This window comes from Streptopelia decaocto (genome assembly GCF_964273445.1).
Source record: "Streptopelia decaocto genome assembly, chromosome: 13".
In the NCBI taxonomy this organism is placed as follows: Eukaryota; Metazoa; Chordata; class Aves; order Columbiformes; family Columbidae; genus Streptopelia; species Streptopelia decaocto.
Genome location: NC_138668.1, coordinates 15,839,599 through 15,856,253, shown reverse-complemented (window position 1 = coordinate 15,856,253; position 16,655 = coordinate 15,839,599). Strand labels below are relative to the sequence as shown.

General features: G+C 44.2%; 1 protein-coding gene across 1 annotated transcript in view; it reads right to left on the bottom strand.

The window, feature by feature from the left end:
* Positions 1-62: 62 nt before the first annotated feature.
* The window catches only part of IQCK (IQ motif containing K), a gene marked incomplete at its 5' end in the record, with an annotated part of 39,014 nt that continues 22,421 nt past the window's right edge, over positions 63-16,655 (bottom strand). Inside the window, 2 exons of the mRNA XM_082064830.1 lie at positions 63-572; positions 16,444-16,555. Of these exons, the coding sequence (XP_081920956.1) occupies positions 526-572; positions 16,444-16,555 (159 nt within the window). The 3' untranslated portion in view covers positions 63-525. The remainder of the gene's footprint in view (positions 573-16,443; positions 16,556-16,655) is intronic.

Genomic DNA, 16,655 nt, shown 5'->3' with positions numbered 1-16,655 from the left:
CACATGTGCGAAGTGATAACAAAAGAGCCTTTGACTTGTTTTCCTGTGCAGAAATGCAGAGCGACTCTGGCTCTCCTGGCCGTCAGCTGGAACTGCAGAGGCACAGGGGGCCTGAAAATCAGACCGGTACGAGCGGAGCCGGGATTTGTGTCACAGCTCCGCACACATCGCTCAAGATACTCTGGTTTATACTCAATGAAGATTTTTGCCTCAGGTGTAACGCTTGCATACATGTGTGTTTAGCCCCATTTATTTCATCCGGAGTTTTGTTCCCGTCAGAAGAGCTCACAAGGCAGCAGTCAGGAACGCGCGTTAAACACAGACTCAAAAATGTTGGCTAAATGTGCACAATTCCATCTGTTCTAACAGAATTGTGCTCACTTACCCGGGACCGCATTTTGTCTGGGCGTGCTGGGTCCTTTGATTTACAGCATCTCACACGTAAAACTGTTTCTAAATCAGTGCTACAAAGTTTAGTCCATGAGCGGCGTTTTGTGGGAGGGGTGAGAGTTAAAACCAAGATGCTCAGTGATTTTCTTCATGTTCTTCTGAGTCTTCCAATTTGCTTCCCACTGCAAACATACAAGATAAGACATTAAATACTTCACTTTCCAAAGCATCCACCTAGACAAAGAAAAGCAAACATCCATACTTCCACAGCAAATACACTGTCATTCAATAAATCAATAAACAGAAACCCTCACCCAACCCAAAAGACCTATTTCTTCTATGCGTGGTATTTTTGGGGGGAGTTTTGCTGAGTTGTTTGCTAGTAAGAAGTTATTGGATTGCTCAAAAAACAATGAAAGCAGCTCTTTGAGCTCTTTCCTTTGAAGAATTCTCACTGAAAGAAGTCATACACTTCACCTAGCATAGAAATGTATTTGTGTCATTTAGGACAACGAGCAAGGTCAATGAAGAATAGTTTTTCTATGTCTCGGTGGAAAGAGGAATGTTATCCATGTGATTGCAAAGGGTCTGCCAAACGGGAAAAATCAGCCGAGCAAAGAGCACAGGGCTGCTCGCTGGAGTAAACAATTCTAAGCGAACAAAAGCTCTACATAAAAGTCAATGTCCCACCCCCAGCGAAAGCTGTTTGCAAAGCTCTGTATTCTTTCAGCGTGCTGCCATACAGATTAAGCTAATGTTTTTCTCCTGCTGATACAACAGCCTGGTTCCTCAGTCTGCTGCTGTGATTTCAGCGGTTATCTTCTGTTCTTAATATTTTAATGTTCTACAAAATGCCTCTTAACTTAGCAAAATCTGTTTTTCTCCTCCTTACGCTTCAGAAGGCGTTTCGGTGTGGCACACTTTTAACATCAAGCAAGTTTGTTGGGAGATTTATATATAAGAGTTGTGGTAGAGGCAAAGAAGGCCAGATAAGCCCCCCCAAAAATCCCCTGTTGTACCTGCAGTTTCAGGAGAGCTTAGTTACCCTTCCACGGCATGCAACTGAAAACCAGCAAACAAAATCCTTTGGGTACGCAACCGGAATACCGGGCAGCAAGGGGCCCATGTGCTTGTTTAAGGTGCACGATGTGCTACCCACCTGGAAGATCTCAGCTCTTAGAAAACACGCAGGAAACTGAGGTACGATCCTAAACAGAGAAGAGCTTAGAAACCCAAAATATGACTGCGGGGGCAGGGTACGCCCCATCTTCTACAACAGTCAAGGCACAAGACGCTTCTGGTTTTTATAGGGCTGGTAAGGATTAAAATCACAGTGGATGGACTATTGCATGTGACTGAATGTCCCATATACAAAAGACCAACTACTGTGTTGGTATTTTACTTAATATTTCTTGATGTGATGGGGCTGGCCTTTGCAAATATTTCATAAAAATTGCAACAAGCTGCAAACCCGCAGGGCTCACACACTGGTTCCTATTGAAACAAGTGGGTGTTTTAGGGGGCTGCTAGCAGTGCTTCTGCTCAGGAGCATCCATGTCTCATCAAAACCTGTGTTACTTAAGCATAAAAATTTCAAATCACATCACACGAGCCAGGAAGCACAGGTTGTCAGCACGAATCTGGATTCCAGGCAGTGATTTCGATAGTTTTTGACGTATGGTTGCTTCCTACGCAGACAGAAAAGATGTCCTCGGGATTCAGATAAGCTGGAAAGATGGGAAAAGAAGCTGCTTGGCTAAGGCTTTTCACGAGAAATTTCCCTTAGAAAAATGTATTTTCAGGCTGTGACACCTCAACTTGAACTAACTAGCTTAAAATATTTTGAAATGCCAGAGGAAGATGTTTAGTATTAGCATAGTGCCCGTGAAGTTTAGAACAACTGATACTAGCCAGTATTATCCAGGCCGTTTCTTTCAGACAACACATACCTAAAACTGCCAATACAAACCACCAGCTTTCACCCAGGCCACTCATACGCTGGATTTTTACCACTTCAGTCATAGAAGTTCTATCATTTGTTCAACAGAGCAAGAGAAAGACCCATTTCTATTGTATCATACAGGTTGGGGATGGAGGGATGGAGAGCAGGCCTCTGGGAGGTTGGACATGACCCAGTGGTGCCCTGGGCTGCATCCCCACAGCGTGGGCAGCAGGTTTGGGGGGATCCTGCCCCTGTGCCCCGCTCTGCTGAGACCCCCTGCAGTGCTGGGCCAGCTCTGGGTCCTCAGCACAGGACACGCATGGACCTGCTGGAGAGGGGCCAGAGGAGCCACAGGAATGACCCGAGGCTGGAACAGCTCTGCTGGGGGACAGGCTGAGAGAGTTGGGGTGTTCAGCTGCAGAAGAGAAGCTCCGGGGAGACCTTAGTGCACCTTTCTGGAATGAAAAAGGGCTGATAAGAAAGATGGGGACAGAGTTTTTAGCAGGGCCTGTTGTGACAGGACAAGGGGTGATGGTTTAAACTAAAGGAGGGAGATTCAGGCCGGACATGAGGAAGGAATTGTTGGCCCTGAGGGTGGTGAGAGCCTGGCCCAGGTTGGCCAGAGAGGTGGTGGATGAACCATCCCTGGAGACATCCCAGGCCAGGCTGGACGGGGCTCTGAGCAACCTGAGCTGGTGAAGATGTCCCTGTCATGGCAGGGGGGGCACTGGGGGAGCTGGGGGGGGGGCTTCAACACAAACCCTTCTGTGATTCTATTTTCAGTTTCATTTTTCAAAAGTAAAGTTGAGCTTGAACAGCGCAGCTCTCATTTTATCCACCTCTTTCCCTTGTCACTATGCACAGTGACGCTGGCAGGTTCCTACTGCTGCCGACTGTGCAGATTGTGCTGTGATGGAGCCGATCTCTTGTACTTTACTCCTGCATGCCAGGGAAAGGTGCAGGGACATAATCGGGCAGGACAAACTGCCCGAGGACGCCCGTCCTGCAGCGGGGATTGCAGCGCCAGGTCACGCATGCACAGGAGCCTGCAAACACCTTCGCTCCCAAGATGTGTGTGCAACAGAATGTGTGAACACGATCCACAGAGAATACATAATCACTAATTTGAAGAGGTGAAACGTAAGATTTAAATAGAAGGAACACAACCATGAATATTGCAAGCAGGATCACAGTCTTTCGTACAGTTTTAAAACATCAGCTCCTGTTTTTAGTCCTAAGATACAGAGCGAGGCCTTGATGTTATGGTGTTCATGTTATGATGGTGTCGTTTTAAAAAAAAACCCAAAATCTCACATCTTACTTATTTCTGGTGTTATGGATTCTGTCTATATAGGTCATATGGTTTCTACTGTCAGGACAGTTGAATCTGTTAGCACTGTTTTAGTTTCATTACTCTTTTAATACAGAGCAAACCTGATTAAACTACGCTTTAGTCACATGCGTGTTCTAAATTAGAGGGCACCAACCATCACTTCAATAACAAGTGCAAGTGGAGACTGATTAATTTCCTTGGAAGCGAGGTGGGGGCTGCTCTGAAGAGGTGAGCACAACTGTTAATGCCTATTTTTGACTTGCTACTCCCAACTATAATCAAGTTATCCATTAGTTTGCCCACCACGTTCCTTGGAAATGCAGCTCATTTGACATAGTTTATCACGTATGTCTTGCAATGCTGAGGCACAGATGATGGCCGAAAGAAGCTCTGGCTTGGAATGCATTTGGATTTGCTATTTCAGTCAGCTCCTGGGAGTGGAATCATCAAAAATCTGCAAAATTCCTGTTAGACATCTGAGGACTGGCCTTTGTCCTATTCAGTTATGCATTAATTTCAAACATCTTTACCATCTATTTTGGATAACAGAGGCAATTTTCCCTCATCGTAAAGCACTAATACAGGAGCAGGACTGACATTCTGATTGGAGACTCGGTTGTTTCAGCAGAGCGGTGAACAAACCGTGACCTACTTTATACACTAGTGTGCAATGCAACTGGTCTGCGACAGGCGCTTATGAAGGGTTTATACCCCCGCACTCCCCATTGTGTTTATATCATAAGAACTATGACAATTACGTTTAGTAATTTAAACAGCTGAAAAGAGTAATGAAAAATACCATAGACTCAGACTGCAAGATGAAAATCCATTAAAGAAAATCTATTGGAATAACTTATTAGCAGGGGCTTAGAGTACTATATATATATTTAGTAAGGAGTTTCACTCCAGCCTCCCAATGAAATGCCAAAGAAGCCTGAGCGGGAAACTGGAGCCACCAGCAATGTCTCTGAAATAAGAGCTGACTTTTAAAGAGACAGTTCTGTATGAAGTGTGGATAATTTTAGCCTCTTGCTATTGGAAGTCAGCATGTAGGCAAGTATTAGCGAAACCTGTCACTTCAGGAGATCTTCAGGCACTGGCCATAGGAAAACGATTTATTAAAAGAAGATCTTTTAAACAACCGAACAATAAATGGGACGTTATGTCCACAGATGTGTCTGCATGGAACGGTCAGAGGGGCACTCATCAGAAAACACTTCTGCAAAATGGATATAGAAATGCGATGTGACAAACGTTATTCTTCAAAGCAGCAATGGAGTTGGTGAAGTGCTCGGTCTTCCCTCCATGACTTTAGAGAGCAAACAGTTTCAGGGTATTTTTTAATTCATTTAGGATTAGATTAGAGAAGCAAGAACTGACAGATAGGAGACACCCGACCAGCAACGTGCAGTTACAGAGATGGGAAAAAAGGGCTGAACGATCGTCAGCAGAAGAAGTTTGTGCAATGCGCCGTGCATTCCTAAGAGTCCAGCAGAAAGATTAAGAGTTCATTTGGATATATGTGGATGGCATTTTTACAATTCAAGGTGTACAAAGAGATGTTGGAAGGCACAAGGCTTAGACAAGATGAACTGACATGAACAGCTGAGTTTAGGAGAGAACAGACAACACAGAATTAGATACGCTGGAGACTATATTGCTGCTGATTATCCAAGGGGCCTCCAGATCACTCAGTGACCCGAGATTCATGAAGAGACACCCACAGAAACACAAGGCCCTGGACTGAGAGAAAATCCAGCATCTGATTAATGCATGTAAATAGTCAAGACAGAAAAAGAGAATGGTGAAAATAGAAAGCACTGACCAGAAATGGGGAGAAATAATTCTGGAGCGCCAGGAAAAGTCCCCAGCAAAAAGCATTTGGGGATTTAGAGGCAGAAGCCAACATGGGCAGAAACCCAGAACGCCAGATCTCCTTCATGACAACTACGTCTACACCCACCAGCCCCTCTCATTTCTGAAATGTTTCCTGCTTGCAAAATAGGATCGGTTTTGTAAAGTCACCAATTATAAACCTTTACACAGACTAAAACAAATGAGCAGTTGAAAAACAAAGGCAGTTCCATGGAAAAAGACGCCCAAGGAGTTGGAACCGGGACGAGCGGCCCCTGTGTTCTGCAATGTCACCCACCTCTTCGCTGATCTCCGAATCATCATTCCAGACTAACAGTTCATGGTCTTTCTTTCCCTCCACCCCCAGCTTTATTTTTTAAATCCGGTCTAGTTTTGCTGCAGGACTACTTGGAGCGTTGACTTTTTAACTGGTGTTAGTCTTTCCTCCAGGCTTTTCATGCATCTCACAGTTATAAAGAGAAATTTGGGGTTGTGCATCTAAATGACTAACAAAAAACACCAACGGAATTTTCCAGAAGGATGCTCCCATTTTTCCCACTGTTACCTTCAAAGAGGTTAAAAGAACTAAAAACAATAAGGCAAAACTCAGGAAGAATTTCTCCTCTCCTTTAAAGCAGAAAAACAAGCACAAAAGTTTCATGTTTATATAGTCACAGGAAAAAACAACAAACTGCAATTGTCTTGTTTCCATTACAAATCATTATTAAAAACTGGGAGTGATGGGTAAAAGTGCAGCTTTGGTGCTGGAGGGTGAGTCCAGGTCCCTGTGTACACAGCTCAGAAGATCATGTCTTTTGTAGCTTATCCAAAATATCATCTTTCCTTTTTATTAATATTTTCTTTTCCCCCAAACATTCCCCCCATAGCTTCAGAAATTAAACGCTACTGTCATCTTTAGACCTTTTCAAAGACGTCGGGGTCTGGGGTGTGGAGCAATAAAGCGGCATCAGCATCATGAGTCTTATGACTTTTAGTGCCACATTCTCAGCTGTTCGTGCCAAGATTAAACCTTCAGAAGCATCTCAAGCATCTTGAATGAGGCTTGATGCAAAGCACCGCATACCCGGCTTTCGGCACTGCTTTCTGCTTGGATTTTCCTTTTTTATAACAAAAAAGGTCTGTAATGTAACCGAAGCCATATAAATGTGCTTTTAAATCAAAAGCCGTCGCATAGATAAACCCGTTTTAAACCATTTTGACTGCAGTACTTTTGTCTTCAGAAAGATACAACCGACTACCTGTAAATACAGTAATGTCTAAATAAAAAAGCTGAGTCTAATTCCTTTAATTGTAGTGTCCTGCTGACAGCAGGTGGCCTTCCACTTTAAACCTGCTTATATAGTTTGAAAAAAAATAAGGAAATACCTTCCTCAAAAAAATTGAGGAAATACTTTCAACATGTCAGATCTCAACATACATGTGTGTATATATAGGTTATTTAATATAACATATACATTCAAAGTGTAAAACCATGGAATCTGGGGAGGTGACCACTTACAAGAGCTTTATAATGACATTAATTGAAAAAATTAGAGATACAGTAAAAGACTAAATTAGAAACAAATAATTTTGTTAAAATCTTCCTAAAACGTGACTACTTTTCAACCACCCTTTCAAACCCAATAAACAAACTCTTGAATAAAACTGATGAACTCCTTACAGTTTAGAGCTGAATTTTCCTGAATAAACCACAGAGGTGCAGTCTTTAAGAAATCCATTTGCTATTCAGACTACGTCCAACATTATTACCTACATTACATTTAAAATAGATTTTTAAAGCCTCATGTAAGACATCCCATTTATATGTACCCCGTTTTCAGTATTTTCCTTGGGAAACTACTCAGGCCTGCAAACAAGGATGCGACTGTAACGTCCTTTCTGGCCCCATTGATAAGGATCCATTAGAGCACATGACTATACTCATGTGTTTGTTCGTCTATGGAGTGAATTCCAAGTAATTTCAGCATGTGGCCGTTTTGTTTTCTGGGAACTGAACTGAACATTTTTCCCTTCCTCAATTCACTCTGCTTTGATGTGATCTGATTGTTCGCTTTGATACGATTACATACAGCCGTCTTTCAAATGTACGCAGGCTGGACTGCCCCTGTTCAGCATATTGAGCTTTCAGATCCTTCCTCATAATTCAGGAGGAGCCACATCCCAGAGCGACCGGCTGCATTTTCAGGCTTCTTGACAGTTCGCATCTGCTTCTGCTCGAGCGCTCCTCAAACACACGGCCTGTTCTCCCCTTTAGCTGCTGCCTCATCCATATTAGCGAGGATATCGCAGTGACAGAACGCTGAGCTCTCCAGCACGTCCCCCATTGCATCTTCCCAAGGGAAAATAGTCTATGAAAGAAGCGTTTTTAAAATCTCTCCGTATAGGTAAGAACTGCCAAAGGAGAAACACAGCTTGAAAACTGAACGGAATGTAAGGGAATATTCCCCACTGTATCTGGAAATCATCCCCCACCTGCTCTAAAGATTATTGTCTGTCTCCATTTGCTTTAACTGGATTTTCCAGGCACCCTGTACATTCAAGGTTACTGAAGTACTTTGCAGAGCCCATGCTACGGGTGATCTGTAAGAACTTCTAGCTAATAGGGTGACAATTTTTTTTGCCATAAAGCCAGGAATATTGATTTCTTTTCCTATGTTCCCCAAGAACAATGCCTTTTTAAAATTAAATTTTATGCAAGCAAGAAGAAGAAAACAAATACCCTAGGAAATAAAAGAGCTGCAAGTACTAGACTGTATACAGAACCAATTGTCTTTCCAGCAGTGAAATCACTGTAACAAAGTTTTGTTCATGTAAGCTACCAATGAAGATTTAGGTATTTTCATTAAAAAGGTCAGCTATTCAAATTCCTTTCATTGTAGGACATACACTTTTCCATTTCCAGTGATGTGTCATCAGTGCTGCACCTATGTAACGCACCGCTCAGCATCACGATGAGCTGGGATTTGGTCACTGCATGGAGCCACAGATCAAATTAACCAGGTCATTAACCAAAAAGCAAAGGCCTGTTTCACAAAAATATAACTGGAACTACATGGGGTACCAGCTAGAAAACGAGAATCACAGAATCACAGAATGTCAGGGATGGAAAGGGACCTGGAAAGCTCATCCAGTGCAATCCCCCCATGGAGCAGGAACACCCAGATGAGGTTACACAGGAAGGTGTCCAGGCGGGTTGCAATGTCTGCACAGAAGGAGACTCCACAACCCCCCTGGGCAGCCTGGGCCAGGCTCTGCCACCCTCACCGGGAACAAGTTTCTTCTCAAATTTCAGTGGAACCTCCTGTGTTCCAGTTTGCACCCATTGCCCCTTGTCCTGTCACTGGTTGTCACCCAGAAGAGCCTGGCTCCATCCTCCTGACACTCCCCCTTTCCATATTGATCCCCAGGAATGAGTCCCCCCTCAGTCTCCTCTTGTCCAGCTCCAGAGCCCCAGCTCCCTCAGCCTTTCCTCACACGGGAGATGCTCCACTCCCTTCAGCATCTTGGTGGCTGCGCTGGACTCTCTCCAGCAGTTCCCTGTCCTGCTGGAACTGAGGGGCCACAACTGGACACAATATTCCAGGTGTGGTCTCCCCAGGGCAGAGCAGAGGGGCAGGAGAACCTCTCTGACCTACTGACCACCCCCTTCTAACCCACCCCAGGTACCATTGGCTTCCTGGCCACAAGGGCCCAGTGCTGGCTCATGGTCACCCTGCTGTCCCCAGCACCCCCAGGTCCCTTTCCCCTAAGCTGCTCTCCAACAGGTCATTCCCCAACTTATACTGGAACCTGGGGTTGTTCCTGCCCAGATTCAAGACTCTACACTTGCCCTTGTTCTATTTCATTGAAAGTTTCCCTGCCCAACTCTCCAGCCTGTCCAGGTCTCTGATGGCAGCACAGCTTCCAGTGTCAGCCACTCCTCCCAGCTCGGTGTCACCAGCAAACTTGCTGACAGTCACTCTATTCCCTCGTCCAAATCATTGATGAATATATTGAATAACACCGGCCCCAGCACTGCCCCCTGAGGCACTGCACTGGATACAGGCCCCAACTGGACTCTGCCCCATTGACCACGACTCTCTGGCTTCTTCCCTTCAGCCAGTTCACAGTCACCTCACTACCCGATCGTCCAGACCGCACTCCCCCAGTTTAGCTGTGAGGATGCTGTGGGAGACTGTGTCAATGCCTTACTCAAGACAAGGTAGACCGTGTCCACCGCTCTGCCATCATCCATCCATCTTGTTATGTCCTGCAGCAAATTTTGTCCGGTTTCAAACGGATGTTTTGGGCTGCAGATTTGACAGCCCTAGATAAACGCACACTGGGATGAGTTCTCATGGGAGATCGTCAGCCTCATGAAACCAACAGCAGGTCTTGCTGTACGTGTGTCCCATCCTGCCAAACAGCACCTCAAATAACATGCAGGTTATTGAATCACCTATTTAAACACGTTTGCATTAAATCAGGTAATAAAATCAGAAACTGGGGAGAATTCTTTCTCCCTACAAGTCTCAAGCTGTGAGTCACTAAAGTGAGCCCTGAGTGCTGTGCTTCTCTCTATATTTTCAGTTTGAAAGTAGAAACTGTTAAGAGTAAGGACTATCACACCTTAAATATAGATAATATTGTGGAATGTAGTGTTACAGCAGTAGCAGTACAGCAAGCAAAATGTCAGCTAAGAACAATAAAGCATTATGATCTTAGGTAAAGGCTGAAAGGAACACACCTTTTTGAAACACACTCATAAAGAAATTTAGCAGCCATATGCATTAAAAGAGCTCAACTGTCCTACAAGTAGCTGTTAATTTATAAAGTAATTTTTATGCAGTTTTCAGGCCTTCTGGATCACCTCAGCTGCCCCATGATCATCACACTTCTGGTTCCTACTTGGAAAAAAACCCAAACCCAAAGCGTATTGTTCTGGTTATAGAATCATAGAATCATTTTGGTTGGAAAAGACCCTCAGGATCATCAAGTCCAACCATAACCCAGCCCAGCACCATGTAAAATCACACAGCCCACTGGGGTCACAGCACCACTCCATCCTCCTGCCACCTTTGTCAAGGTGAGAAAATGCTGATGCTGCTGGTGGGTTAGTGGTTGACTGATGGAAACACTTTTCCCCTTAATAAAAGCATATTTTCAGAGCATATTTGCAAAGTTAACTACTAATAAAAGTAATGCAACAGAGCTGAGATTTAGTCCAGCTACTTCATGAAGTCATCCTGCAATTTCCTTGATGATTCTGTGTTCTGTCCTACACGTTCCTGGCAGCTAACACTAAAAACTGCTTCAGCAGGACATGAATCATAGAATTATTTAGGTTGGAAAAGACCCTCAGGATCATTGAGTCCAACCACAATCCACCCCAGCACTGCCCCATGTCCTGAGAACCTCATGTCCGTCTGTCCAGCCCTCCAGGGATGGTGACTCCAGCACTGCCCTGGGCAGCCTGTTCCAATGCCCCACAGCCCTTTGGGGAAGAAATTGTTCCCCACATCCAACCTCAGCCTCCCCTGGCGCAACTTGAGGCCGTTTCCTCTGCTCCTGGCGCTTGTTCCTGGGGAGCAGAGCCCGACCCCCCTGGCTCCAAGCTCCTTTCAGGCAGTTCAGAGATCAGAAGGTCTCCCCTCAGCTCCTGTTCTCCAGCTGAACCCCCAGGTCCCTCAGCCGCTCCATCACACTTGTGCTCCAGCCCCTCACCAGCTCCGTTCCCTTCTCTCCACTCGCATTAATGAAAATTAGAACATCGCTATTTGTTTCAATAATAATGAACACATTTCGACATACTTTCTGAAACCAGAAAAATAAATCAAGAATGCTTTTGGATCGTTAATTACAATCAGTTTACATTTCTAACTTCCTCTCAATACCCGTTTTAAATATCACACTAGTCAAGATTATACAAACGTAATTATACAAACATTCATAAAATTACACAGCGTTGCCTAAAACATCCCCCGTGCAGGACGGCACACACAGCACTGTGCTGCAAGCCACAACAAAGCCGAACCTGCCGGTCAGCTCGCGGTAAGCCAGACTTTGGCTGATCTTTTCAGGGCTGGAATGCTGATCTTTCTAGTAGTGTCAACAGAATCGCATTACTGCTCGAGTCAGCATTTCCTAAGAGCTATTTCGCAGCTCACCATTCATCCCCTACGCTGTTTACAGCATCTAATAAACAGGGTTAGAGTCATATACAGATTCAAGAGATATGTCATTGTTATTCTTAACTTTGCAATAAGTTGCTGTATCTATTTAAAAATGTCTTCTTTTTCTTTTGATCATGAATCTCAAGGCTTTATTTGTGACATCTGAGTTTTTAGTAACAATAAATGCCTTGTCCTGCTTGCTATGAAGAGCTCAGTGGTTTAATTAAGAGGGATTAAATAGAATGAACTGAATTAATTAATTCAGTCAAACCAAATGCACAGAAAGGAAAGGTTAAGAAGCAGTTGCATTATACTATTCATTACTGTGTGTGTGCTCACAAAATCCACTTCAGTGCAAAGTCAGCTGGGTTAGATTGAATCACTGGTAAAAGCAGTTTGTTGACTGCACAATGAAATCGTGTTTAACAACATTAATAAACAGCAGAATAACAACAGCAAAAACAAGAGCAGCTGGAGCACTGACAAAATTAATTATGGCATCAAGATGAGATCGATAATGAAACCCCTGGACAGCGATTGTGCGAGCGGCGCAGCTGCTGCAGGAGCCATCTGCCTGGCCCGCGCGGCTGTTTGATGGAGGGTGCTCCTCAACTAACGCAGCGGAGCTCAGCTCAGGAATGACAGAAACAATGGGATAATATCAAAAGCTAATGTGATACAAGCAAGACGAACTTGCAAACTTGGAAAAAGGGCCATTTTACACCTTTCTTTGAAGCGATGAAACAGCTGTGTGTCCAAGAGACCTCAAATAATGGATCTGATGAGAGGAAATCTCTATGAGAGGGATTTGTTTTTCCTTTTGAAACAACTGGCAAAGGCAGCAAAGGAAATCTTATCACTACATTTACTCTCCAAAACAATATAAATACAGCTAGATAGAAAATAAAAATTCTCCAGAGACAGGAGTTTTTTGAATGAATTCAGCTGCCAAATAACACAGTTCACTCCACCCATGGCTCCTGCTTTCCTTAGTTTTGAAACCATTTTGAAAACGGTTTCATCTTGTCCTCTGAAAATACACTTGTAATTTTCACCTTAGGGGTCTTACATGCATGAATACTGTAAACTACAATAATCATATAATCATCTGATATCAGATACATCCTTTTTCACAGTGGTAGGTTGTAAATATATAAGCTTATTTCTTAGAAATAAGCGGGAAACGTATGCATTTGTAACTCTTCACAGAATCACAGGATCGACTGGGTTGGAAAAGCCCTCAGAGATCATCCAGTCCAACCCTTGGTCCAACTCCAGTCCATTCACTAGATCATGGCACTAAGTGCCATGTCCAATCTCAGTTTACAAACCTCCAGGGCCGGTGAGTCCAGCACCTCCCTGGGCAGCCATTCCAATGCCTGACCACTCTCTCTGCACAGAATTGCTTTCTTCAGGTAGTTCTTATCTTACTGGTATCGTGGGCAATGGAACATGTGAGAAAACCTGCCTCGATGAGATGCTGTAAGTGCTGACCAACTGAAAACAGAGTCCGAAACCTAAACATTAGACTGCAATAATTTAAAATGAATTAGCAAGCCTGCTAGCTCGGCTTCCAGCATCACATTCAGGAATGCAACAATTCAACAGTTAACGCTGACAGAATTAAACACGTGTTGCCAACAGAAGAATTTGGCTTTTGATTTTTAAATTTATGATGAGATTAATTTGATCATAGTAAATTGGAATCCACTGTTTTCAGATCTTCAACACCAGATCTATTGATGTGTTCTTTTCTAAAAAAGGAAGCCTACATTTTTTTGCAAAGTAAATTCTTAATAAACCATAGTAAATAGGCTATGAAATCCCACAAAGACTTGAAGAAAACCTTGGTTGCTCTGCTAAAGTTTTTTAATGTATCAGTCAGGTCTGCTGGAAGACACCTTAAGCCTCATGGATTGTATTTCTAATCATTTTTGTACACTGTTACTAGTTACTACTTTGTTTAATCTTCTAGCTCTAAGCTACTAAAGCCAAGAATTCTGTTTCCCTTACTTCATACAAACACCCCACATATATACATACACATATAAATGCAGTTTTTTCCTGTTGTGATATATGGTTTTGCTCCTCAGAATGAAGTCTTTTCAGCTATAAAATATCCCTTAGGCAACTGCATGGGTTGGTAAATAAAATCTGAGCTTTTGAGGATTAAAGCTGCACTATAAATATGAATAAATGCTTGGAAAATCTATGCAATGCTTGTAACAAATTGCTCTCACCACTTCACTGTTTCAATTGATCTAAATAGCTACTCAAAGAAATCTATTGCTATTTGTATTAGTATCAGTACTGGGATCAATGCAGATTCCTCCTTATGACAAGGACTCTTAACACGGGGAACACTGGAAGGATGCCAAGTATTTTTAAGTGTACACAGAGAACCAACTAATTCTGCAAATGGAACTGGAAAAGTAGATTTATGCACTGGATATTTTCTAACGAACTCAGGGTTCATTATACATATAGTATAAATCTTGCAATGTTACAACGGCAGCAGATTTGACTGGACACGTTCTATTAAACAGCACAATGCAGCTGAAGCCAGCCGGCGAGAGCTTCGTTCCAGCTCACGTATGTTCCCTACAGATCATGAAGAGCGGCTGTTGGGCACAAAAAGCACCTCCAACAGGAAAATGCTTCTCCTTGCACTTGCAAACATACAAACCACAGAATTATGCAGTAGCTGCTGGTGCAGTCACCATCTCTCGTCACAGGGAAAGCAGCAAAACAAGACGGAGCAGGTAAGGCAGGAGGAGTGGCGGGAGATTTCCACACAGCTGTTGTCCCAGAGTGCGTTTAAATAATGTTCCACTTCACACAACAGAGGAAAAAATGTGTACAATAGCACGATGTATTGTGGTATAAAAAGATTCATACTATAGCTACTGAACCCTGCGTTCATTAGAAAACAGCCAGTGGAAATACCTACTTATCCCCTTGTGACTGCAGAATTAGTTGGTGTCAATCACTAAAACTGGTGCAAGAGCTATAAAGCAGGAACAACCCTTCTGGCAGCTCCCAGCTGGACCAACTGACCGCATGGAACTGCACCCGGACTGCAAACCCTGACTGCTCTTACATCGCTCAGGGCAGAGATCGGCCCCCGAGAACACACCTGTGACAGTGCTGCTGGACTGAAGGACGACGGGATGATGGTGACCGGTACAAGGTAATTTTTCACAGAATCCCAGAGTGTCAGGGACTGGAAGGGACCTGGAAAGCTCATCCAGTGCAATCCCCCCATGGAGCAGGAACACCCAGATGAGGTTACACAGGAAGGTGTCCAGGCGGGTTGCAATGTCTGCACAGAAGGAGACTCCACAACCCCCCTGGGCAGCCTGGGCCAGGCTCTGACACCCTCACCGGGAACAAGTTTCTTCTCAAATTTCAGTGGAACCTCCTGTGTTCCAGTTTGCACCCATTGCCCCTTGTCCTGTCACTGGTTGTCACCCAGAAGAGCCTGGCTCCATCCTCCTGACACTCCCCCTTTCCATATTGATCCCCAGGAATGAGTCCCCCCTCAGTCTCCTCTTGTCCAGCTCCAGAGCCCCAGCTCCCTCAGCCTTTCCTCACACGGGAGATGCTCCACTCCCTTCAGCATCTTGGTGGCTGCGCTGGACTCTCTCCAGCAGTTCCCTGTCCTGCTGGAACTGAGGGGCCACAACTGGACACAATATTCCAGGTGTGGTCTCCCCAGGGCAGAGTAGAGGGGCAGGAGAACCTCTCTGACCTACTGACCACCCCCTTCTAATCCACCCCAGGTCCCATTGGCTTCCTGGCCACAAGGGCCCAGTGCTGGCTCATGGTCACCCTGCTGTCCCCAGGACCCCCAGGTCCCTTTCCCCTACACTGCTCTCCAACAGGTCGTTCCCCAACTTATCCTGGAACCTGGGGTTGTTCCTGCCCAGATTCTTAATTTTTAAAAAAATAATTTTTCCTCTCTCTAACACATGAACACCACAGCTGGACAGCTGTTTCCAGCCCCATCCCCAGCCTGCAGGTCACATCCCAGCCCGTCACGGCCACATCCAGCCCACAGAGGCTGATCCAACGCAGACGGGTTGAGGAGCAGGTCCATCCTCTCCCATTAGCAGACCAAGCGGCTGGGCAAATAATTCTTATTACACCCTCATGCCTGAGCAATTGAATGATAACTCTGGCCCTGTCAGTAAAGACTTTTCCACAAGCAGGGCAAAAAGGAAACATGTTACAGTGTCAATTCTTAAAGCAATGTGGCCTCATTTCCCCTGGCAATTATACAGGGTTGTTTGCATTTCCTTTTGTTATTTTTTTTTTAAGAACTGTACAGGCCAGCTTCTGCTATAACCAACTACATGAAAATGCCAGTAGAACTTTTACCAAATAGAGATCCCACAGTGCAGAAATAGTGTACAACAACCCGCCTGGTAAAAATCAGTATTTACATGTTGTGTAGCCAGTAGAGGTCTGATCCTGCCCTAGGAAACACGGTGCCCACATGCTGTCAGAGTCCTCTGAAATTAAGGAGCTTTGGCCCTGTCTTGACTTTTTAATTGCCATGTTCAGCTATACAGGTAAATAACTTAAAGTAGTGACTGGAAAGAAACAGCCGGGCATTTCCATACATTGCCTTCTCACTCGTGATTCATGTCTTACTGTGTGTCCTATATCTTAACACAACTTGGAATACAAAAATTAAACACTTAATGGAAAAATAAAAACCATTAAAATAGATAATTTCATTCACGTACCTTTGGCTTCCTGCTTAGCCCAGAATTCTTTCACTCTTTTATTAATGTTTCTTTCCTCTCTCAACTGCTTTTGCCACTGACGTAGCTCTTGTATTTCGCTATCACAGCGGACCTGGGAAAGGGAAAGCAGAAAATGCAGCTGAAATTATATATGTTCATGTTACCCAAGACAATGAGACAATTTGTTTCGTGGGGCTGTGGATGGGCAAATA